Below are 23439 nucleotides of genomic sequence, written 5' to 3' on the forward strand. Positions count from 1 at the left end.
GAAGTTCTTCCTTACTGCTTTTGGCCTATAAAGCAATATTTAACTCTTGCAACCTGTAAAAGCAAAAAGAAGGTACCTAAGGAAAGCACAAAGCACAAAATAATGCACTTACATTTATGTTGTTTGACATAAAATGCACTGGGGGGGAAGCTGATGTTGATAATAGTATAAATACCTATATTTCTTGAAAAAGTGACATTAATTACTGCCTCTTGCTATGATGCTTGGTACTGTAATGTTGATATTCATCTGCTGTTGACTGCAGCAATAATTTGTGTATGGTCCATAGCACTGTAAATTATGGATCAATATTAATGTATCCAATGAAATAATTTGAACTGTTGTTCTTGATAGATGGATTAAAGCATTTGGTTTTTCACATACGTCTGTGTAAGCCACTCGTTTTCCGTTTAAGTGGGTCTTGTTTTTTCTGTGCATTTGAAGTCCCAGCAGTGCTCTGTGTCTGTGCCTTGGTGGTGGATGTGTCCATGTTCCTGACCTGGTGCCATCCGCAACCCTGGTGGCACCAGGGCTCTCTGGTTGTGTTTGTATTGCGGTAGCACCGGGGGGACGGCGCTACGGATTAGGCCCCGCTTGGGTTTTGCAAAGCGATTAGACCTGAAGCTTATGGTCCAGCGTGAGGAACAAACCAGGTGAACATGGAAAAATGTCGTTCCCTTTCTCCCTTCCTGTGGGCTCTTGCCCTTCCACCTCCCTTCCTTCTCAAAGGGGTCTCTGACAACCCCCCCTGGCTGCATTGCCATCGCCTCCCACCCACTGCCCTGTGTCAAGGCAGGTGAGCCTTTGGGGTACCTGCACCTCCTTGCCCTGCTGTCACTCCTGCAAGGTCACCTGCCCCCAGCAGTCCTACACAGAAGCCCCTCACCGCCTTCTCCAGCTGACCTGCGCGCAGAGAGGTCCCGGTCCTTGCTCTGCCCACCCCTGAGGCACTCCTGAACCCTCCGCTCCCGACACGCTCCCGGGCTGTGCTGGGAGCTGCAGCCAGTGCTGCATGGGAGCCGGTTGGGGTTTGGTTTTGTCTTCCCATCTTTGTTGTTTTTGCTTGTCTCTCTGTTGCTTTCATCCCTCCTGGTCTTGTTCTTCCACAGGCTGTCGCTTACTGTGCTCACAGCATGGAGTCCTCCCCATCCCTGTGGTCGTCGCTGCAGCAGCAGTGGAGGTTAATGCCTGTTATCTCATGGGTTTTAAACCCTGAATACAAACAACAAGTTTTGAATTTGGCCTGTCTTGAAAATTTGGTACCTATTAGGAGTAGAAAGTACTTAATTCAGTTGCAATTAAAAATTACTAGCTGTCCTGCATCATTCAATTTAAAAACCAACCAAATAAGAATGCTGGGCAAAGCTACCTGACTCCACTAGGACAACAGTAGCAAATCCCTGCTCCCTCTTTGTGGAAGTTACCAGAGTTGAAGCTGGTGAGTGTTTCCAGCAGGCTTTGTGATGCTATTTCTTAGAAATTCAGCACAGTATTAGAATGTGGCGTTGTAGTACTGCAACAGGAAATCTATTATCAGCAGCCTAGGATATAATTTCTAATTTGAGTTTTTAGGTGTATTTTGGTTTTCCTGTTGGTGGTCAGTTGTGCTAGCGTTGGGTTTTGGGGGTGAATTTCTTGCTGTTGGTGGGAACGGCTCCAAGTTTTGGCTGGATTGCGGAACCTGGGAGGAGCAGGAAGAAAACCCATCATGGGGGTAATGGCTGTAGGCAGTTGATCAATGTGTGTCACCAAAGAGGTGGTGGCAGGTCTGCTTAGAAGCCTTGTAGTTCCTTTAGGCAAGCCTGAAAAATTCTCTGCAGGGTAAGAAAGTGGATGTTAAAAATAAGGCTGCCACTGGCTGGTGGGGTCTGGTTTGCTGGAAATCCCCGTGGCCGGGCTGTGGGATGCTGCGGGGCTTGGCTACGTGGTGTGGTGGCACGGCAGGATGCTGCCACCATGTCACCGCATCCTGTTTTCCTTCTATGGAGACGCACCTGGGAGCTCGGCAGCTCCCGGTGCCGGGAAGGAGATGGTGATTGAGCCACCTCCGCGGGTTCAGCGGCTGCTGCTCCTTTTGCTGTTGCATCTGGGGTCGGTCCTGGCACCGACTGGTGGTTGTACTCCCCGTTTCTCCAGCTCCTTTGAAATGCACTTGCTTAAAATTGCAGGGGAACAGCTTGAAAAAATTAAGATCGATAAGGCTTACTAGGATGCTGGCTCGTGGGTTAAATGTGTGCGCTCTGACCGTCGCCGTTGTCTTTGCCTGTGATCTGAAGTGCACCCTTACCTGAAACTGCTCCATTTTTAACTACAGTTTTTGAGAGCAACACCCTTGATGGACGCGTGTCAAGGCTTATGTCTCCACCGAGGCCTGAAGCTGCAGTTTCTTCCTTTTTACAACTTCCTCACCTGGATCGCAAAGGAGCAAGGAGGCTTCTGTCGCAGTCTGGCAGTGCTGAGCGTGGAGGGATGCTCTCATTTGCAGTTCCCTGGAGGGGAGGCAGCTCCCAGCCCGTTGCGCTGCCGTTTGCACCCCATCCCCGAGCTCCCCAGGGCTGGGGTTGCCGGGCTGAGGCACCGCTGTGCTCTATGGTTAATGGGAAACGATCCTTCCTGCAACGCACCTTGATATTAAATGCTGTCCAAGAGCTGTGCGAGGCAATGAGAAGGCTGCTGCAGTCAGGAGGGCATGACGCATCTGAATAGTGATGGCTCTCCTTAATGTATTTATAAAAATGATGTACGCAGTTGCATATTGTGGATATTGTCTCAAAGGAGCTATGGGAGGCATCCTTAATGCCCTGATGCGTCTGCTGTGGGCAGGGGAGTTCCGTGGGGTGTCTGGGGCGGCTGCAGGACATCGATGGGTGCTTTGGGAGCTGGGCAGAGCCTGGCAGGGGTCACCTCACTGCAGCCGTGGGTAGGGCAGCCACAGGGATTTGGGAGGGAGGGCGATGCCGGCGTCCCAGCATGGTGCTGGTCCTGCGGGAGCCGCCCGGGCACTAGCAGGGGGGCGCTGGGTTCCCAGCAGGGCTGGATGGACGGGACACAGCTTGGGGGGCTCCCATCTCGCTCGAGGGCTCCTGCTCTCCTGCTGTGCCTCTCCAGAGCTCCCCGCTCCCGCTGGCCTCCTCCTTGCCTTTGAGGACAGACGTTTATTAAAAAAAGCCGGGAACAGCATGTTCTCGTGGAGCTGCATCCTTTCTCGCTGGCTGCGAAGCTTTAACGACGGCAGCTTCCATCGCTGGGCACGGACCCTGCCACGGTGGTGATTTTGGCAGCGTCCCTGTGTGGCACCATGTTACCTCCAGGCCGGTGAACTTGGCTTGCTCTAAGGTGAGGTATGATTTAATACTCTCATTCACAAGGTGTTTTCTCTGAATGCAGCCTGTAATGGGTGATGGCTCCGGGCAGACCAGCACAGCCCCGTTGGGCACACGTTGTTGTACGAGGAACAGGGCGGGTGGTGTTATGTTCAGCGTTCTTTGTTTAGCCAATTTTAAATACATTCAGTCAAAATCTTTCCGTGTCTTCAAGACCTCTGACCTGACTCTCATTGTACATAGGGTACATTTAATGCCACTTTTTACTGGACATGAGTAACAACTACATAGTTAAGCCTTTATTAAAAATATCAGAGCTCATAATCATTCTCTTTTTGTCCCTGCTGAAAAACAGTTTCTAGAGCAGGTTCTTGCAAAAGAAATTACTTCAGAACATGTAAATGATAAAACAATTTCTTGTTCTCTGACCGCTACAGTAATTTTGTTCAAACAAACCCATGAAGAACTTGCGCTATGGAGAACCCAGCTGGGTCCCGTACGGCTTTCCACTTTTCTCTTTGGAGCAATACGTCATTGAAAGCAATAAGAAAATAAGCAGAGATTTTTAGGTCCAATGACAATAGTTCCATTTGAAAAAGCAGGAATTAAACCAAAGCTGAATAAATGGAAAAGAATTAAATTCATGCTAGACATAAAAAAAAAAAAAAAAAAAAAAAAGCACTGCAAACAATGAGGTGTATTTTAAAAAGTCGCTGTTTTATTAATAATACTTTCCACCTCCTTCCCTTGATCTTTGGATGACAAGCCTGGCAGAGGCACTCTATCAGACACTGAAGCAATTTAGCTGCTGTCATGTGCCTTTCTTGATATACAGGTATTAGTCACACAGCCGTTTTATGTTCTTTAGCATATTTTAGTATATAATTAAAAATGTGGCTGTCTGCTACTAAGCAACCAAGCGTGTCAGGGGTTGATTGTATTCTGTCACCCACGGCAGAAGGGAGGGTAAAAAAAATAATAATCATGTGTTCACTTTTCAGTCTTAATTGTGCTCCGGCTCCTTTGATATGTTGTTACACACACAAACGCCGGCTCCTGAAGACAGAGGCAAAGCCATCATGTGGGAACGGCTGGCAGGTGACCCACAGCCATGTCACTGTCACCAACGGCACATCGGCCTGAGGTGTTGGGCTTTTAGTGGGTACGTGTGGTTTTGTGAGTCTTCTGGGTTCAGTTTGGCTGGGCCCTGCTGAGCTGCTGCTTGGTTTTCCGTGGGACTGGGATGCTACAAGCCTTTGGGCTCCTGGGGGTCTCTCCCTGGACATTTAATATAAGGAGCGCAAGTTGATGTCTGTCTGGTACCTCCTCCACACAGGTAGATGGGAGTAGGAGTCCTCCACTGAGGGACGCAGACTGTTGGGCAGCCGATAATCCTGCGCTTCATTCATTTCTAGATTATCTGAGGTGAAAAATGGCCCATCCAGCTGCTGGAGAGGAGGTTAAACCACTTGTGAGCGTACCCAGGTGATCACCCTAACCTCTGGGAGAGGAGTACCAGAGCTGCAGGTCTCCCATCCCAGATCATCTCCAAGAGGTGGCCAGCAGATGGGGCAGAGACACCACCACCCTTCCCTCCCGCAGGCTCTTGGCACTGCTGTCCTTGGGGCTCTCTCACGCTCCTAAAAAGTTCAGATCCTCATCTAGTCTTGTGTTGCACCGTCCCTTTCTGTTCTAGCCAAAGGCCGATGGTGCAGATGGCTTCCCCACAAGCAGGAGAGATGCTTTCCCCGCTTGGCGGCTGCTGACAGGAACTGGCTGAATGAACCTGTGTTTGGTGGTCTGGAAAAAGGACAAAATTTCGTCAATATCCTCAGCCAGAGGCTTATTTAACGCAGGGCTTTAGGGGATGATTTCTATGGGAGGATGTGGCCGTGAGGGTGTGCTTTTATGCTGATTGCTGCAGGAGCCCTGTGAGAGGTGTCCCTGGGTAGGGGGGCACCGTCTGTGTGAAACCCCGTCCTGAAGCTGGAGAAATGCACGGCTCTGCAGAAGGGCTGGGGAAGTCTTTTGTGTATTTCTAGGCACACGTTCTCCGAGCTCCAGAGGAAAAGGGATATATTATGTCACCTCTGTTCCTCACTCCTTTGGTGTCTTTCTGGCTCTCGAGCACGTGCAAATGTACACAGGCGCGCACTGTGTGCAGCAATGGAGTCGTTATTTTAAAAGTTTTCCAGTTTTAATAGCTTTTATTACTTCAGCAAAACAGAAGCCAGCAGATCAGCACAAACTGGTAGGACATAAGGAAAAAAAATAATAATATAATAATGCTGTAAATAATTCAAAGGCTGTTTGTTGATTGTGATCCCTTTGATTCCACCTGCAGGGAGAAGGTTGACGTTGCCTTTACATTTTTCCCAGTCAGCATCTGATATGTAACCTGCTCTGTGTCTGCCGGGAGCCTGCGACGTGACACTGAGGATGCTTGAGATGATAAACTCGCTTGGTTTCTCTTGGTTTTCCCCCAGCTGACCTTACCTACCCGGAAAGCCCCGCGGTGGGGAAGGTAGGAGGAAGCCCACGGCAGACCCTCCGTGCGGCCGCCCGGGGGGTTCTGCGGTACCGCCTGGAGCTCAACTTTGTTCACAGGCAACACTGATGTGGCTCCTGCTGTATTTGTCACACCAGCGGCTTGCAGGGGTTACGCAGTAAAACCACCGCTGAACATCTTGGCAGCAAGATGAGCCTTGCCAGCATGTCCTCAGTATCTAAGAGTCCCAAGACACAGGACCGCTGCGCAGTCTCGCTACGGCTTCTGTAGTGCTTCACAGCAGCAATATCTGCTGATCTGCAGCTACGTGACGGTGCCCGTAATCAGAGTTTGCCCTTCCCTTACGCTGGGAGCAAAGGCTGGCAGCTAACTTTCTTTTTTTGGCTAGTTTGAATGAGCTGAGAAAACACGAAGAACTCAGAATGCCAAAACCGGTGAAAGAGATACCCCATTTCAAAGATTTTTATATAGCACAGAGATTCTGTGTGGTGCTGTGAAGATGCCCCACTTCTCTTGCACGGTCTATGAGCCAGATACACCTACTGACTTCAGGGGTCCCGCAACAAGCCAAGGTGGGAGAGCGCTGTGCAAGGCCACGAGAGCCCCCGGGTTGGATTAACCGAAAGAAAGAATAAATGCCACTCGCTTTCCCCCAAAAGGAGACAGCCTGCTATCAACTACGCTATGGGCACTCGGTGGTTTCACTTCTGAGTGATCACTTCTCGAGCACTACACAAGTCTAATGAATTCCCTTTCAAACAGAGCAGTTGAAAGAGGTAAGTCAGGTCAGATGCCAATATTTTTCTTGTTCCATGCAGCTCTGGGGTGTACGTGGTTTTACAGGGGCTGCTGTTATTTATTTTATTTAAAATTCAGTCCTGCCCTCTAACTTACGATGTCGAATGTGGGGCAGGACCGTCAGCTCGCGCTCGCAGCTCTCAGAAGGCAGGTGGTTCTTCTTCCAGCACCGTCTTGCAGTCCCTGACCCACAGCTTGTACGCTCTTTCCAGGGTCTCCTCACTCGTGTCGTTGAATATCTCTGTGAAATAAGACTCGTAGTTAATTGGACATCCAGAACTTTTCCTGCTTGCCTACGCCAACTCACTAGCGGGGAGACTAGCCCCTCCAGTTTATGAGAGTCTGTTTTCTTATGAGTTTTCTTTCAAGGCCAGGCTGGATGGGGCTTTGAGCAGCCTGGCCTAGTGGGAGGTGTCCCTGTCCGGGGCAGGGGGGTTGGAGCTAGGTGATCTTTAAGGGCTCTCAGCACGTCATTGTGCCGGGATCCCCCAGCGCCCGCTCCGGGGGGGTCCCTGGTGTCTCCCCCCTCAGTACCTGCCACGCCGAGCCCGGTGGGGAGAGGCATCCGGGGCTGTCCCCCGCTGTGTTTCAGGCGCTCCATCAGGGCCCTCTTGATGAGGGGCCAGCTGCAGCCGCCGTGCCAGACCGGCAGCTCCAGCCCCCTCATGCACTGGATGATCTGCTCCTTCTCCTCGGCCGTGATGAGCCCCCGCATGTAGGCAACGTACGTCATGAACGCCATGTCGATGTTCACGGCTTCTCCATGCATCAGCAATGGCAAAACCCTCTGAAACAGAGCAAAGGCAGGTGGGGGAAAAGGTTTGGGTTGACAAATAGTAAATATGAAGGCTTTCTCTAAAAGTGCTTGTGAAGATTCGACTCACAGCAGTAGAAGTAGAGATTTGCTGGATGTTAGCATCCTGCGATTTATGGATTGCAGAGGATGATCTCTTTTAGAGGTGATTAATTGCATGTAAAATCTCCCATAGGGATCCAAGATCTAATTTCCTCCCATTCAAATCACTGATGAAGAGCACCATGGGATGGAGAGCAGAGCTCTGAATTTTGCATGAGGTCTAATCCTCCCTCCTTATTCCTCAGTGGCAAATTCTCCCCAGTAATGCAGGCTATGGGCTCTGTGCCTTTGCACTGTTGTAGCTCACCTTGGTGATTCCTAATGGCTTCACTGAAATCTGGTTATCTTTGTGCTGTGGTAAATGCCTGGTAAGAAGCAATAACTGGCCTGTGGTCTGAATAGGAAACACGGGTGGAGGTGTAGGGGGGGGAAATGGGGCAGGGAAAGGGGTCTCTTTATCCAGCAGGACCAGGCTGGGTGTGTTGGATGATCTGAGGTAACGTGCAAATCTGGAGTTTGGCTCAGCTCCTTTTGCACTGAGTTTTTGTGCTGCTGATTGAAAACATTTTTTTTTTTTCCTCTTTTTAAATAGATGTTGAAAAATAAAGCCTGTCACTCACCATTTCCAGCTCTGGGCTTATGAGGTGACCAAAATCAACCAGCCTGTCCAGGTCATCCTCCCAGAGGTTGGGAGCCAGCTCTTCCAACATGGTTTCAATGGCAATCCTGGTAGTCTGCAGTGCAGCGTCCCCGTGGTCGGTAGAGCCGCTGTAGGACTGGAACTTGGTGTCCAGCAGGTGTTTCCCATGTGTCTTGAGCAGGTCAAACAGCCCTTTGTGTTTCATGAGTGCCATCTAGGACAAAGAACAGAAGAGGTAATCAAAGATAATTACGTGATCTTTGCACGTGTAGTTGAAAACTTTAGTTCTTCAATAGACTGGACTATAATTAATATCATGTTATACGCGAACAAAGAAATACCTGCACACTTGGTATATGGGCAAGTTCTACCTCTGCAACCTGAAAAAGTATTTCTGTAGACACAGTTCCTGGTTAGCATCTAGATATTTGGTGTATATTCAACAGATCTCTAGGGAATGTCATGACTTGGTGTTACGCCTGTTGTCAGCTGCGGTAAGTGAAGACGTCTGCAAAAGGCAGTGTGGAAACGCCCAGTGGGGCTCTGGTAAAATGGTAGAGATAATGGGAGCACTGGTGGGCAAATTCCCTTGCTACTGGGCAACCCTGACCGTGCTGTGAGCTTGCTACATGCTCCAGAAGCCCAGCAGATGGTTTGTAACAAGCTTTGGCTGTTTGTGTGCTTGGCAGGAAACTTGAGATGGTCTCAGCTGAATGGTGGCCATCCCAGGACAGGGACTGGATGGTGGACATCCCCAGGGTAGCTCTCATCTGATCCTTGGAATTGCTCTTTGGGCAAGGGAAGGTGGGAAAGCACTGCAGTGTGGGCAATATGAGGGTTCAGAAGTGGTTTAATTGTTACAAGTACATAGTTTTTCACCTGCTGACTGGGGCATTAGTCCCCTCCTGCAGTGGGGAATGGTGACCTGCAGGTTTCCCTGCCAGAAACCTCCAGATATCCTGGGGAGTTCCCATTGTGCAAGCACTGAAAAATGCTACTGATGCTGATGAACTTACCTCTAATACACTGCAGTAGCTTGGACACTGCTTTATCAAAAGTTTTCAAAGCTCTTCAGGCATAAAACCATTTACTGTGCACTTCCCAGGTAATTTTAGAAGTAGAATTTGTCTTGCAGGAGATTGATTGACCACACTCAACATACCCCGCGAGGCAGGTGCAAATGATCTTGCAGATTATTAATCCCCAGTATAATGAACTCTAATTCTCTGCCAGCAGTTCATTTTAGAGTGCTATGGAGCAGCCTCAATGGGACGATGCTTTCTTCCCTGGTCGTGCTGTCTCTACATCTGGCCTTAAGTTTTGGAGTTTGCTCCGCAGGGTTAGCACTAGGCACTGCATGTAAGGGATATTCTAACAAGTTTAGCAGCTGTAAAAATATATACAAGCTCAATGAGAGTTAAAAGGCCCCATGCAGTTTCTATAGGGCAGTTTATACAGTGTGTAAGGGACAGACTGTAAATGCCCTGCCAAGGGGCAGAAGGCCCTCCGAGCCTTCAATGGAATGCCTCAAACACTCGCAAGAAAATAAATAATGCAGGCCTGGCCTTCAAAGAACTGATAAGGCTCACATTTCTGGCGCCTGGAAGTGTGGGAGAACTGTCTTGTGAAGACAGGATAGTTCTGCCACTCGTGTGGTGAGCTTGGTAGCTCTCAGTTCTCAAGGCCATTGTGCCCGATGAGTGACCTTTGCTTCATTATCCGCGAAATGTATATGAAAGCTCACACCCCTGCATATGCTCATGAAGATTATAGAGATCATGCTAAACATGTATGACTATGGTACTCGTCTCTCCACCCAAATCATGCTACACGTCGCCTGGGAGAAGGGAGAAACCTGAGACAAGGCTGTCCTGGGCAAGGGGGGTGGACCATGCTAATTCAGCAAACATAAAAGGGGAAAATAAGTGCCCCTAGGGGGAACAAAGAAGAAACAATAGAAGATGATAGTGCCTGGGAAGATTATTCCCAAGACAGAAGATTGTGCCTGGGAAGATTCTTCCCAAGAAGACCATGCCTGGGAAGACTTTTCCAAGAAAGAAGATTATGCCTGGGAAGATTCCCTGAAAAAGATGCTGGAACCAGTACCTGTGATCTCTTTATCTCTGTCTTTTTCTCTGGCTTTTCCTTTCTCTGTTCCTCAGTTTCTCTTTTCTCTTAGAATTGTTAAGTGACGGTTAGAGTTAAGTAACGACCTTAAGTACGACCTTAAGTACCGCTTGCCATAAGTTGTCCTATACCTGCTGTTAAGTAACACAATGCACACCTCACCACTTGCCATCATTTGTTATATACCTAACCAATTATCGTGGACTTGTTAAGACCTATGCTAACCATTTTGGGAAGCTAATAAATGTTTGTATATGGACCTTGAGATTTATCTCACCTTAGTCTGCACCGTTGAGAATTTACGAATCTGAAGTCACTTACCCTCCCTCTTTACTGGGAGTGGGACGGACACGGTGCCATGGATGCTGATGGACATCTTGCCAGCACTGTGGCCTTTCAATACTTAAAGGGGACTTACAAGAAGGATGGAGGCAGACTTTTTAGCAGGGCCTGTTGTGACAGGACAAGGGGTAATGGCTTAAACTAAAAGAGGGTCAATTCAGACTAGATATAATGTGGTGAAACACTGGCCCAGGTTGCCCAGAGAGGTTAAATGGAAACATTCAAGGTCAGGTTGGATGGGGCTCAGAGCAACCTGATCTAGTTGAAGATTGCAAGAGCGTTGGACTAGATGGCCTTTAAAGGTCCCTTCCAACCCAAACCATTCCATGATTTCAGTTTTGAAAACTGCAGTTGCGAAAGTTCATACCTTTAAAATTTCACCAAGGCCGTTGGAGATGTGTCGACGAGGAATGCTCTGAATGAAGGATCTATCCAAGAAACTGGCTACCGGGGGGGTGTAGCCCCCGAGCTTGTTCTTACACTGCAGGAAATTCACCCCGTTCTTTGCCCCCACGCTGGCATCAACGTAAGAGAGGAGGGTTGTTGGGACCCGAATGTAAGGGGTACGTCTTCTATAGAGGGACGCGGCTAATCCTACGATGTCCAGGCAGACGCCTCCTCCGATGGCGATGATGGGCTCAGTTCGCCTGTCGATGCTGAAGTTCTGGACTTCTTGCAAGATGTTCAAGACCAGGTCCATGGATTTTGTTTCTTCAGTGGTAGGCAGGGCGAGGATTTTGTGCTGAACGTTATTCTCTTCAAAGTATTCTCTGACTTTGGAGCCGTAAAGTTTGTCAACAACTTCGTCTATGACAATAAAGCGCCTCAGCTTCCTTTTGCCGCTAGTGGCTAGCTCTAGTTTCTGGGGGTCAGTAAGGTGACCCCAGAGCAGAGTAGTGTTAGAAGGATCCAGAATATTGTACGTTTCTACCACTTTGTAGCAAAAATAGATGGGGGCTTCAATTGTCCAGGAAATCCCACCTTCGGAGACGCATTCACCTCTGGCAAGGGTCAGAAAACATTGTTTGAAATCATTGTATTCCTCTTTTGCATTTTGCATGTCTGAACTAGTTTAAGGATGTAGCTGGGGGGTGGGGAACGTGGGATCTCCTGCCCGTGCACTGCAAAAGTGTGGGGCTGTGAGAGTGGGACACATCTCCTGGGTGTCAGCCCTCAATTGCTTTGGCACCAGAGAACCCCCCCCCCCATCTTAGAGGACAGTCAAATGGCTGAACTTCTACGTGGTAACGATAAAACAGAGAGCAAGAAGGGCTAGTGAAGCAAATAATTTTCCTTCCAATTCATTCATTTGCCAATAAAACAGCGGAAAACCCCAGATCAATCATCCCAGCTTCCCAAAAGGGAGTGGGGAAGAGATTGCCAAAATTTTCCAAAGTATTTATGAAGGAAACATCCTCTGCCTGGTATATCTGGGCGATACGAGTTGATTTATTCCTGTCTGTGCACAGCCACACACACACACCCCCCTCCATACAAAATAGTGACTCTCCCATTCTCCAGCTGACCAGTGGGATTCATCGAAAAGTGGCTCTCTTTACCTCCAAACAGGTATGATGGAAATAGGAAGTGCTCCCAGGTAGTTAAAACAAAAAAAATGTAATTATTTGAGAGCTGGCAAAGGTTGCTGTAGTGGAGTTTGAAAGGATAAATAGAAGGTTACAAAGCTGGCATGTAATATCTACCTAAACCAGTGAAGAACACAGCCCTGCGACCCAGTTATTACTGTGGTTGGGAAGGGGGAGCCAGGTGAAAAACAAGTGGCTTTTTTAGTTTGTTGGGAATCAGGAAAGGCTTGTTTTATTTTTTCTTTTAAAGACAGAACAAAACAGCAAAAAGCGTTTTATATAAGACCTCTTCTTGAGCTGCAGTTGGGTGAAACCCGAAAGCTTCCATCAACCTTTGTTTTGTTTTTTGAATAAGCAGATGGCTCGTTGGGTAATCAGACTTCCGTACATGCCAAATTTCTTTCCACATGCCTGAACTTTCTCTTAAGGGTCTAAATAGATGCTTCTCTGCTTTCTTTACCAAATTGTCTCTAAGCCTGGCCCTAAGCCTTTTAAGCGTTAAAGAAAACCAGTGAGGATTTTTTACCAAATTGCCTCTAAACCTGGCCCTAAGCTTTTAAAATGTTAAAGAAAACCAGTGAGGATTTTTATCTTCCAGAAAGTTTCTTCTGGACTTTTGAAAGGCAGTATTACAAAAAAACATCCTTGTGTATGTTTTAATGCAGCAAATATATACCTTATAGCTGTACTTTATGTGCATGTTGCATCCATTTCTGGCATGTGACCCTTCGAAGAGACAGGATGGGTTTGAGTTTTAGTTGGTGGCATCAGCTTTGGGTGCCGGCTGGCACAACTAGCACCCACTGCAACCCCTCTGCTGTACAAAAACAGCAGTGAATTTGAAGCTGAACATACCCTTGTTGAAGCATATGTCAGCTGAGGATTTTTCTGGGTGTGCTCTGGGCCCTAGGTTCGTCCTGCTGTGGACTTGATGTCCATCAGACTGCCTGTGGGTCTCCTAAAGTCCTGTTCCACCTGCTGCAGCCCTGCCTGAGCAGTGCTGGAGGGCAGCCCCTGCCCGCTGCCAGCACTGGTGACCATGCCTCGGACCTGACTGAGAAAAGGGTTAGACTTGTGACGTTAAAACCTGAGTATGACAATGCTAGAAAACTTCTGACATGGAAAAAATAGCTGTATTAAGGAAGACCTGCCTCACAAACGGGGCTCCACACGCTCCTGAAAAGGAGTGTCCTGTAATTAAAGGATAATTAACTGGAGAGATGTAATATCAGCAGAGCTGCATGTATCCCTGGGGGAAATTTGCCTCTCTCCTCTTTCTGAAGCAGCATTCGGTGACTCCTACAGTTTGAGAGATGCGTTATGGTTTTTGCTCCTGTCGGTGACCTACTGCGTTTATTTTTCCCACCTGGGCATTTCATTTACCCGCAACTCTCTCCATAAACGCATCCTCCTCCCCTGCCTGTGCTTGAGCTTTTGCACACAAAGATTTCCTGTATGTACAGGGGGGAAAAAAGCCCAAGTGCAGCATTCAGAGGTCCCTGCGTCAGCATGTCAGAAGTTTAAAGAAACTTCCCGTCTACATAAATTCCCACTGTACCTTAGCCAAGTCATGCCAAGGAGAACAGCAAATACCTGTGCTGCCATATTGCACATGTATTGAAGCACACTTTTGTAGGGATTATGGTGGATTTAAGCCGCAAGGGCACATGAGATGGTTTTTCCCTCTGAGATGCATCCCACCCATCCATCTCCCAGGGAGATGGCAGAGTTTGGCTTGCCAAAGCCGTCCTCCGCGATCGCCAATGGGCAACATGAGCCCCTGTACTTACATTTTTGCTTCGGAGAGAGTTATCTTGTCCTCGCAGTCGGATAGGGCTTCTCCTTTCTTGATCCGGCACCATGTGCTCTTGACCCGCACCAGCTGGAAGTCTGTCTGCTGGGGCTCCTGAGGTATGGTGGCTGGGGCCACAGGAGCGAAGGACTTTTCCGACACCGGCATGCTTCCAGAAGGTGAAATCTCCCTGTTAAGAGATCTCCTGTAACTGGGTGCCTTTGAGGTGCTTTTTAAAGGCTCCAGGTGACTGGGTGTTGGAAGGGGAGGACGCGTCTCCACGGGGAAGACCAGTTACAAAACTAAGATTATCTAATCTGGGATGCACGTTTGGGGTGGTAGGAGCATTTGAAGACATGTGCGAGTACCGGGATGGGGTTGTATAATCAGCTAGTTTTATAATGCTTAAGAAGTACAATAGCAGTGCATACATCAACTTCCAACGTGATGCCCTACAGCAAATTTAAAGTTATGAAAGGCAATTTGTGTGATTCTCTGTGATGTCCAGGAACCTCCTTTGCCGTGCGGTGCCTCTGATCTGGCCGCAGCTCTAACCTGCTCTTACGGGGTGAGACAGGAGCTGGAGCATGGGGACAGGATCGATACCAGCTGATTAAACCTCTTTTGAGCTCACATTCCCAGGGTTCTCTTGTGTTGAGGAACAGAATGATTTTTGTCGTCGTTGTTGTTTTTAACTTTTATGGTGGGTTTAAAAAAAACAATCAGAGTTTGTCCCCTGAGGGGCTGTTTAGGGGGTGAGCTGAGCTGTGATTCCTTTGCCCAACTGCCTGTAGGACACTGAGATGCTGAGGTTTCCCTGCAGTGGAGTTGCTTCAGCATCAGCAGCGTGGTCCAGGCAATGGTATCTGAGCCTTGATGACCCTGCCTTTTGGGTCCCGGGCTTTCCTGCAATTGTCACCTATTTGTCTTATTAAGACAATGCCAGATCACCCCTGTATATTTGAGATCTCCATCTCCCTGACCCAAAGGCACATTGATCCTGCGGGATGGGCTCAGCCAGGGGGATGAATTCCCCTTCTCTAGGAAGCGGTGGCATGGTGGGGGCAGGCAGGGAGCCCATGCTGGCAGCAGCCGGCACCCTGCTCTCCACGTGACCGAGGGATGCACGATTCACCTTCCCACGTGATCTTCCAGCTGGGGCTTTCAGAGAGCCCTGGGCTCAGCTTGCCACACCAGACACTCCCTTGGCACAGGGGAAGGTCTTCCTTTGATTTCACCAGCAGTGCCTGAAGGTACAAACCCGTCTTTGCCTTCTTCTTGGTCATGTTTCTGAAAGCTGTCCTTGTTCAGGAGCAAAGATCAAGAAAACTGAAAACAGGCATAAAAGCAGAGGCTGGAAAAAATGGTTCTTCAAGAGCCCGTCAAGAGCAAGCTCTCATTGCATCGAAGGCTTAATTGCAGCCAAACTCACTTAGGAACCTGCATTTACCTCAAATTTGTGAAAAAGCTACAAGAATAAACTCTATAAGCCATGTAGCTCTGCTCCAGGGAGGGCAATAGGAAACTCCTAACATCTGGCATCTCCAGATTTGCCACCTCCAGATGGCAAAGCGCTTTGTGAAGGGGACAGACTGTTATCCTCATTGTATAGAAAAGGAAAACAGAGTCACCAGAAGAGAAGCAACTTGCCCAAAGTCACCTCCAAATCTAGCGGAGGGCAGATTCGATGGCATACTAAAGCTCTTAGCCTGTTTACCAAATACTCGTCTGAAATTGTGACTCCTAATCCAAACACAATTTGGATTGCTTTCCACAGGGGCTGCAGGTCTAATGCAGTTTGTTGTTTACTAAATCATATGATGGAATAATCTTAGGTATGCAAGGAGGTCTGTCCTGTTTGTCTTGTTTATTTGTTTCGATTAATATAAATCCACTGAGCATTGGGACTTATTTTATTTGCTTTTCTTTTACTCTTTTGCTCTGTGCGTTTACTTTTTTTCCGTTTATACTTCCCTGTTCTGTTCTGAGGGCGTTGAAATGTCTTCTGTTTCATTTTAGAAGTTGACAAATTGACTTTCCAACCTCTGTCTGCTTGCCATAGCCAATGACTGCCGTGGCCTTCTACCATCCATCCTTTAGAGGGGCTGCCAAGAGCCTTGCAGCTCCCCCCAGCCACTTCCCCTCCCCTGCCCAGCCCCGGGCTCCCTCAGCAGGCTTTGTTAGGTACATTGAGTCGGTCCATGACTGAACTAGCCCAGGGTGATGCATCCCAGAGGTGAAAGATGCCATTCTGGTTATAGGCTTGTCCACTTTTCCTCATTAACTTCAGTTTGTGTTTCATCTGCATGAGGAAGAGACGGCCAGCCGCCCTCAACTCCATCACATGCTCTTTAATTACTTTCCTTTAATTCCTCTCCAGCCTTTTCTGCTCCAACTCTGCTGCAGGCCACGTTAGGCTTTTGGATACCTTGGGTGTTACCAGTGGTTCCTCCTGATGCCGCCTCCAGCCGGTGAATTCCTGGAGCCCTTTCTGGGGGTGCAGGATGGTCACTGGTACCCATGCGACACAACCTCCTCCAGCCCATGCATTCCTGGGACCATTTCTGGGGGTGCAGGACCACTGGTACCCGTGTGACACAACCTCCTCCAGCCCATGCAGAGCCCTGACCTCTGAGCCGGACCCAAGAGCAGCGGATTCTCTGATGTTTGGCTGTGTGGGGCAGTGGGTGACCTCGTAGCTATGGACCACTTGTAGATAACCTGGGGTTCAAAGTCCTGAGACTTTTTTTAGCCTCATACCTGATGTTTTAGCTGGGACATGTGTCTGTGCTACGTAACCAGAAGGTTATGAAATTGCCGATTATCTCCTTCAGAGCCAGTAGCTTCCTGAGGTCAGGATGTGAATGTTGCTCTTATGTAAAGCCAAAGGCATTGGAAATCAGCTTTTCTCTTTTTCTCTTTTTTCATGTCAGATGCTGTTGGATGTCAGCCGCTGCCTGTGCTCTGGGTGGGGGCAGGCGGGTGCAGCTGGAGCGGGTGCAGCCCCAGCCCGGGGCCATCCTCCCTGCGCAGCCTCTGCCCAGGTGATGACGGGTGGAGAAGCCCGTCCCCTCAACCGACACCTGAGCACCGATGTGCTGCTCTGCAGAGGCAGCGAACCCACAGCAGCATCTTCTGAGGCCTGGGGGACAAGAAGCAACATGCATAATCCTACAGGTAAACTCCCCATGTGGGGTGGGGAGCTCCGGGAGAGATGGTGTGACAAGAGGGGATGCCGTGTGATGTCCCAGTCCTGGGTCCCCCACTGCCCCACAGAGATGGGACCTACAGGCTCTGTGGCTTGGAAGAGAGGAGCAGAGGAAGGGTTTAGGGAGAGGTGTTTGGAGCTGAACAGGGGAGGTCGGTCTGTAGGAACCTGAAGTGGAGGGAGAAGGACGCTCCCAGGAGAAAGGGATGGGTGGGAAGGTGGACACTTTGCGGTGCCAAGAGAGCTTTGGCTGTGACTAATTTCTGATGGATTGGGGTGCTTGTTTTATCAATATTTTTTCTGCAGCTTTACCCTTGCCTTGGTGCTTCCTGCGATAGCCACGTGTGCCTGGTGTGGCACACACAGCGAGATGTTTGCTGCTTTTTTTGGCCATTTTCTAAAATCAACAGCTGAGTGTGGGAATCCAGGCTTCTCTGAACGGAGAGACTTTGTTCTCTCGCAGCCTGATCCAAAGCCCATTGAAGCTATTGAAAGGCTCCCCTTGACTGCCTTGGGCTTTGGATCCGACTGTCAGTGGGTACCACTTACCCCTGCTGCACACAGCGTCCTTTATTATGTATGAAAATAAACGTATGCTTTGCATTCTCTCTGCCAGAGACTCCAGAGCCTCCCTGATGCGAGCAGAGGCGTGCTCAGGAGCAGACGGCTTTTCTACCACTTTTCCAGCAGTAGAGCTCGTAGAAAACGCATTGGCTGGTGTATGTTTTCCTCACCTTCCCCTGAAGTTCAGGCAGGGTTATGCACCTTGGCTCCTGCCATGAGCGGCAGTATCCCCACCTCAGCTGCTTCCTCCCCTCTTCTTCCTCGTGCTCGCTACCTCTCCCCATGCCATCACTGCTGACTTTGCTGCAGGCTCTGGCACTACCGATGCTGTGGCTAAGCATCAGCTAAGCTCTGCTCAGGACCTCCTGCAATATTCAATGGCCAGGCACTTGGGTTTGGCCCATGCTGCCAGCCCACTCTTGGCCCCATGTGGGCTATGAGATGCCTGTGTCCCAGCACATGGCCCTGCACGGGCTCATGGGTGGTGGCTTTGGAGCCACCAAGCAGCCCCAGATGTGCCACAACCACACTCCTGCTTCCCTCTGCTGCAGCTCCATCCGTACGCTGGGCACGCATCGCAGCTGAGTGCTGTGGATTTGGGTCAAGCGATCTCCTGCAGCTTTGTGTGCGGTGTTCTGGTGGGGTAAGGCAAGAGCTCGAGCATTGCATTGCGGTTTCCATAAACAGGATTGCCTGGTAAAATACAACAGCCGAGGTGTATTTACACACTAAGCTGAAGTGGTGAGTGTTGTGATAAGCTGTTGGCAATGCCTGAGGTGCCTTGGTGAATATGATGGCTGTGAATTGTTTGGGAAGATTTTATCAGACTGGATTTCCAAGCGTTTAGCATCGAGCAGCTCCTGCCAAAGTGCTCAGCGCTTGTCTGGCAGCACAGTGTCTGGGTGGACCAGGTTCAATGCTCTGCCCTGCCTGGGAAGGGGAGCTCTTCTGGAAGTTGTTGCTGGGGCTGCAAAATAGATCTAGAGGCTGGAAGGTGAAATGAGGATAGGCCAAAAATGGGAACCAATAATCTGGTCCCGCATCTTTGGATGTGGCATCTTTGCTTTTGTTTTTTTGCCATATCCAGACTGCCTTCTTGTGCGCTTCTCTCCATGCCTTCTCCTGGGCAGCCCCCTGCAAACAGTACAGCATCCTCCCCTTTCCTGGCTGAGCTCCCCCACCCAAAAAAGTGCCATCCCAAGCTGTAGAGTTTAATTTTGCTTCTGGAGCAGTACGTCCCTCCCTGGTGCTGCACCACCTGCCTGCTCAGGAGACACTAATGTCCCCCACATACAACCTTGCCCGGACCTGTAGTCCTGACTTTAGTGTGAACAAAAAGTGCCTGATTTGGGAAAAAGTAGAAGCTACAGCCTATTATTCAGCTTAGTTGTAAAACAGGCTGGTTGTGCTCTCAGCACCTACTTAGGGAGATGCTGGGAACCATCCTGCTGGCAACTGTGGTCCATTTTAAGAACTGCCACCTTATCTTTTTTATGAAGCTGATGGAGGCTTTAAACAGCCTTTTCCTGCTCTTTCATGGTAGGGCTTGAACTCATCTGCTCTGTGCCTGGCAGCATTTTTCTCCTCTGAGTGAGCTCTCTTTCACCCCGCTCCTTGTATGCACGAAGAAAATGATGCACAATCAGATGGGAAAGCAAGAGAGATGTCTGTGGGGAGGCAACCAGGAAATCTAGTTTAGTGCTTAATATGGTCGGGAAGCTTTGCTGGGGTTGTGCAAAACTATGCACTAAAAACGAAGCGCTTTTTCCTGGAGTAACACGGGGAGGGGGGGGGAAAAGTAGTTACATAAATTTTTGCTCACTTTAGTGCTCAGAGCCTGGAGTGCAGCCTGGCCAGGCCCTGCGGCCGGCCCTGGGCTCTGCTCTGACTTGTCGGGTGTTGCATAAATGCAGGCAATCCTGACCTCTGCTGTTGGCCCAACGCATCATCAGGCTGTAAAAAAATGCAGCACTTCCTGAACAGATTGTATAACTTTAGATATGGAGTTGATCTTGGCATGCACTGCGTGCTCCCTCCCCTCAGTAGCGCTTCTTGGCGCTTGCGGTTGGTGGTATAACACAGGTTACAAAACAGCTGGAGGTAAATCTCGTTTTCCCCCTCCTTGAGTGACAGGGGATCCTTGTCTGTTACTCATCCAGAAGCGTTAACATGATGATTACTAAAATCCGACATGGATTGTAAACGTGTTTTTTTCCCTTGAATTAACAAAAAGCCTCAGAGTGCTTGGCTGGGCGAAGGAGCAGATCCCGACCTCCATCGTCCTGTGTCTGTACGGGGGGAGCCCAGAGATGCTTGCTCAGGCGGTGGTGAAAAAGCTGCATGCAGACAATGTGTCTTCACACAACGTGTAGCTGGGCTGAGGGATTTGCTGAAGTCAACAAACTAACATGGAAGGGGGTGGTTATTCCTGCACTTGCAATTAATTATAAAAACGCTGAAAGAGATTGGCATGAGGTGTAAATCAAGGCCTGCTATAGCTGGCCTAAATCTGCCTGCCTTGTACGTCAGGTTGGGCTACTGCCACAAGCATGATGCTGTCTAGATGGCCTCTAAGTCTGGTCCAGACTGGCAAGTCCCATGGAAAATGCATATATTTATTTATTTATTTATTTATTTATGTTCCTTGTCTGCTTTCATATTTTTTTTGTAATTTGGATAATGTAAATTGGTGAAGTTGTCTCAAAAACAAGAGTTGTGAGCTTAGCTACAGAAAGCTGAGAAATGCTGCTCTGAGAAGCAGACCTTTGGGGCGGTTTAGACCTTTCCCCATTTCCAAAGACATGAGTTTATTCGCATGGTGTCCCTTGATACCAGCGGAAGGAGTGGTTCCCAGCGACTGGAAGCCCTGGTGCTCTTTTGGTGACGGGTTCATCTGCTGTACCTCCATTCATCTTGGTGTGCTGGGGGGGATGTAGAAAGAGACACTCAAAGTAGTCACATCAATAATGAGGAGACCTGACTATTCTCACAGCCTGCGTTGAGGAGAGGTAGTTGCTTAGTGTATCCGTCTCAGATTTATCCCTTAGAATGCTCAGACAGAGAAGACATTAAAAAGCAAACACCCTGCTGTCATGCTACTACTTGGCTGGAAGCTGACACCAGACCATCGCCAAAGCTGCATTAGGACACCCATAAGACCCAGTGTTTGGGGAATATATCCAAGGTGGCATTTTATGTAGATAGGAAAGAAATGGAGAACAGACAAGTTGGAGGCACATATGTATCTCCACTGTGCCATCTGATCTTTTAATGATCTTCTGATTAAAAGCTATTCCTAAAATGTGATGTTGCATTTGCGCTCATACAGTCTTTCCCATCAGTGGGCTAGATGTGGTGATGTTCTGATGTCCTCAGTGGCTTCATACCAAAGCTCTGCTGTCAGACTGGGGGGCGGCTGGATGCCTTCCATGGTTTCCAAGACCCCACCAGAAACTCATTGGGGGATGGAGGCGTGGTGCCTGCAGCAACAGCAGTTCCACGTGGACAGGGCTTTGCCCCACGGCTGCTAGGCTGGTCCAGACCAGTCCTCCAGAGGAAGCATCCTCTTTTCACCCGCTTCATTTAGTTGTCTGCAGCTTTTCTATCATAGGGAATAAAATCCTGCCAGGGGCAATCTGCTCCACCCCAGTTTTACTCACAGCCTGCTTGCCCCATGTCTCTGAAATCGTGTCTCGCTGGTGCTTTCATAACCCAGCACGTGGTCTCACACTTGAGGAGCAGGGGAGTTTCTCTGAACCATGTCTCGTTCTGTGGGGCCAGGGCTGCTGCCACATGATGATATGGGTTTTCTGAGGTCTCAGGGCAAGTACAGTGCTATGGGCAACATTGTTTTTGCCCCCAGGACAAACTATTTTGGTCCTAGAGATGTTTTTGAAGCCTTTGAAGTGCTGACATGTTGTTGTGTTGTGCATAACTGTTTCTCTCTCCACCTGAATAATCGGCTTTTGGCAGGGTCTGGCTTGTGAAACGGTGCTGGGAGATCTGGCACGCGGTGCTGATGGGTTCAAACATAGTTAGAGGTTTTGACCTGAGAAACTGAGGGTTCAGGATGGTACGTCACCACCACGAGCTGTTGTGGCAGGTTGAAGGCAGAGGAAGGGTTAGGAGTTTGCATTCCTGCCAGGTCGATTGCTACATCACCTGCTTAAAAATCATTAGTTGAAGAAGAGTATCTTTGACTTTATGCCATCATGGACGTGGCACAATAATTTTTTTATTTGGGTATGTGTCAGTTCGGCTGCATTAGGACAGGTGTAACTGTATGTTAGACATGAGCATCATGGGTTGCGCGGCAGACTCTGTGCATAGCAGCCCCCGTGGCACGGGCACGTGTCGGGGGGATTTGTGCGCCCTGTTGGCGTGCAGGTGGTGGAGATTCTCCTTTTGACAGAGCTAGACCCGGTGCCGGCATGTCCTGGCCTGAGAGGATCTGCCTCCTTTCGCAAGAGCTGTTTGAGAAGCGCTCTGTTTTCTCCAAGGAAGAAGTTAGCTAGAGGAGTGGGTTTCACACGCGGTTGTTCAGTCTTCAATGTCCGTCTCAGAGCTTCAGAAGTGAAATTCATGTTTCTGAAATGTTCTTATCCTTTTCCTCTCAGAAAAAGGATCAGTAGTGGGGTAAAAAAGGGAGAATGCAGGGGGTCAAAAATGAATTGGAAGTAGAACGTTTTTTCAGTTTGAGAAGATTTCTGCGATTGTTTTCGTATTCCTTCAAAAACCTGGGGCTAAATTCCTGCTTCTGCTGATTTGAGCAGTTACGAAATCATTGTTCTGCCTTTTATTTTCCATTTCAGAAAGCCCAGCTGGACTCATTGCTGAGAACCTGCTCAAAGCCAAAGAAATAGCCCTCAATGACTCTCGTGTTCCTGAACAGCTCAAGAATTACTTACAGAAAGCTCTTGATGTTGCACTTGGACTAGACCCTTACCTGGATGCAATGGCAACCTCAAAGAGGTACAGATACTCCTTTGGAACCCTGTGCTTTTTTCCTGTGATCGTATGAACGCGTTCTTAGATTTTTCTGTTCAGAATATGCCATAAATGCTGGGGGACAGTGGAAGGAAGGAGAATGAGAGTTCGCTGCACCCAGTTATATAGCAAAGTGTGCACGGACGTGTGTGTGTCTGTGTGCCCGTGGCCTCGAGGAGCGGAGGTGCCAACAAAAAGTCCTAACTCCTAAATTTTGGAAGATATTCAGCCAATCGACTATTTACTATGGCAATGCCTGTGTTGGACGACATCCCGTGAAAAATCAGCACGCCAGGCTCCACTCAGCGCCCGCCGCAAGGCTCATTCCCGCCCCTGAATCAAATTGGTGCTGGGATAAATAAAGAATGAAGAAAACCCGCACCTCTGGATCCACCCTATAATAACAGCCTTTATATGCAGCTTTTATCTCCAAGCGCTCAACAAACATTAATTAATCTGCTAACTAAATTACTCTAGTAACTAAACTAATTAATTAAACTAATTTAAGGTATCATTAATTCAGAAGTCCAACTGATACCCTCATTATTCTTTTTTGAGCTACAGTATATTACCCAGCCATGTGGGGTCTGCTAAACAATTCCCATTTATCAGTGTACATTTTGATATGTGGAAAAAGCCCGTTCTGTCTAAAATTGACAATGTGTAAACTGTTCCAGGCTGTGGATTACAGGAACGCTGAGCGTTCGT

At 48.7% G+C, this 23439-nt stretch overlaps 2 protein-coding genes across 2 annotated transcripts in view; one reads left to right on the forward strand and one right to left on the reverse strand.

Annotated features, from left to right (window-relative positions):
• Positions 1-6770: 6770 nt before the first annotated feature.
• On the reverse strand, positions 6771-14216 carry LOC141749465 (2-epi-5-epi-valiolone synthase-like). Its single transcript, XM_074602991.1, has 5 exons — positions 13972-14216; positions 10963-11596; positions 8107-8340; positions 7165-7417; positions 6771-6871 (listed from the first exon to the last, which is right to left on the reverse strand). Exons 1-5 carry the CDS (start codon positions 14139-14141, stop codon positions 6771-6773), a joined length of 1392 nt encoding a protein of 463 aa, XP_074459092.1. The 5' UTR covers positions 14142-14216.
• A 2804-nt stretch (positions 14217-17020) lies between these two features.
• Positions 17021-23439, forward strand: part of LOC141749511 (uncharacterized) — a 36017-nt gene continuing 29598 nt past the window's right edge. The window contains exons 1-2 of the mRNA XM_074603096.1: positions 17021-17150; positions 22557-22716. Coding sequence (XP_074459197.1) covers positions 17021-17150; positions 22557-22716 — 290 coding nt within the window. The remainder of the gene's footprint in view (positions 17151-22556; positions 22717-23439) is intronic.

Source organism: Larus michahellis, chromosome 10 (assembly GCF_964199755.1).
Source record: "Larus michahellis chromosome 10, bLarMic1.1, whole genome shotgun sequence".
Taxonomy (NCBI): Eukaryota; Metazoa; Chordata; class Aves; order Charadriiformes; family Laridae; genus Larus; species Larus michahellis.

Excerpts from the sequence above, each read along its gene's own strand:
- LOC141749465 (XM_074602991.1), bottom strand. The coding sequence starts at position 14,141 with ATGCCGGTGTCGGAAAAGTCCTTCGCTCCTGTGGCCCCAGCCACCATA. Across the intron at positions 11,597-13,971 it reads ACTCTCTCCGAAGCAAAAAT|AGGTGAATGCGTCTCCGAAG; the intron begins GTAAGTACAGGG and ends GACCCTTGCCAG. Across the intron at positions 6,872-7,164 it reads CACCGGGCTCGGCGTGGCAG|AGATATTCAACGACACGAGT; the intron begins GTACTGAGGGGG and ends CTTATTTCACAG.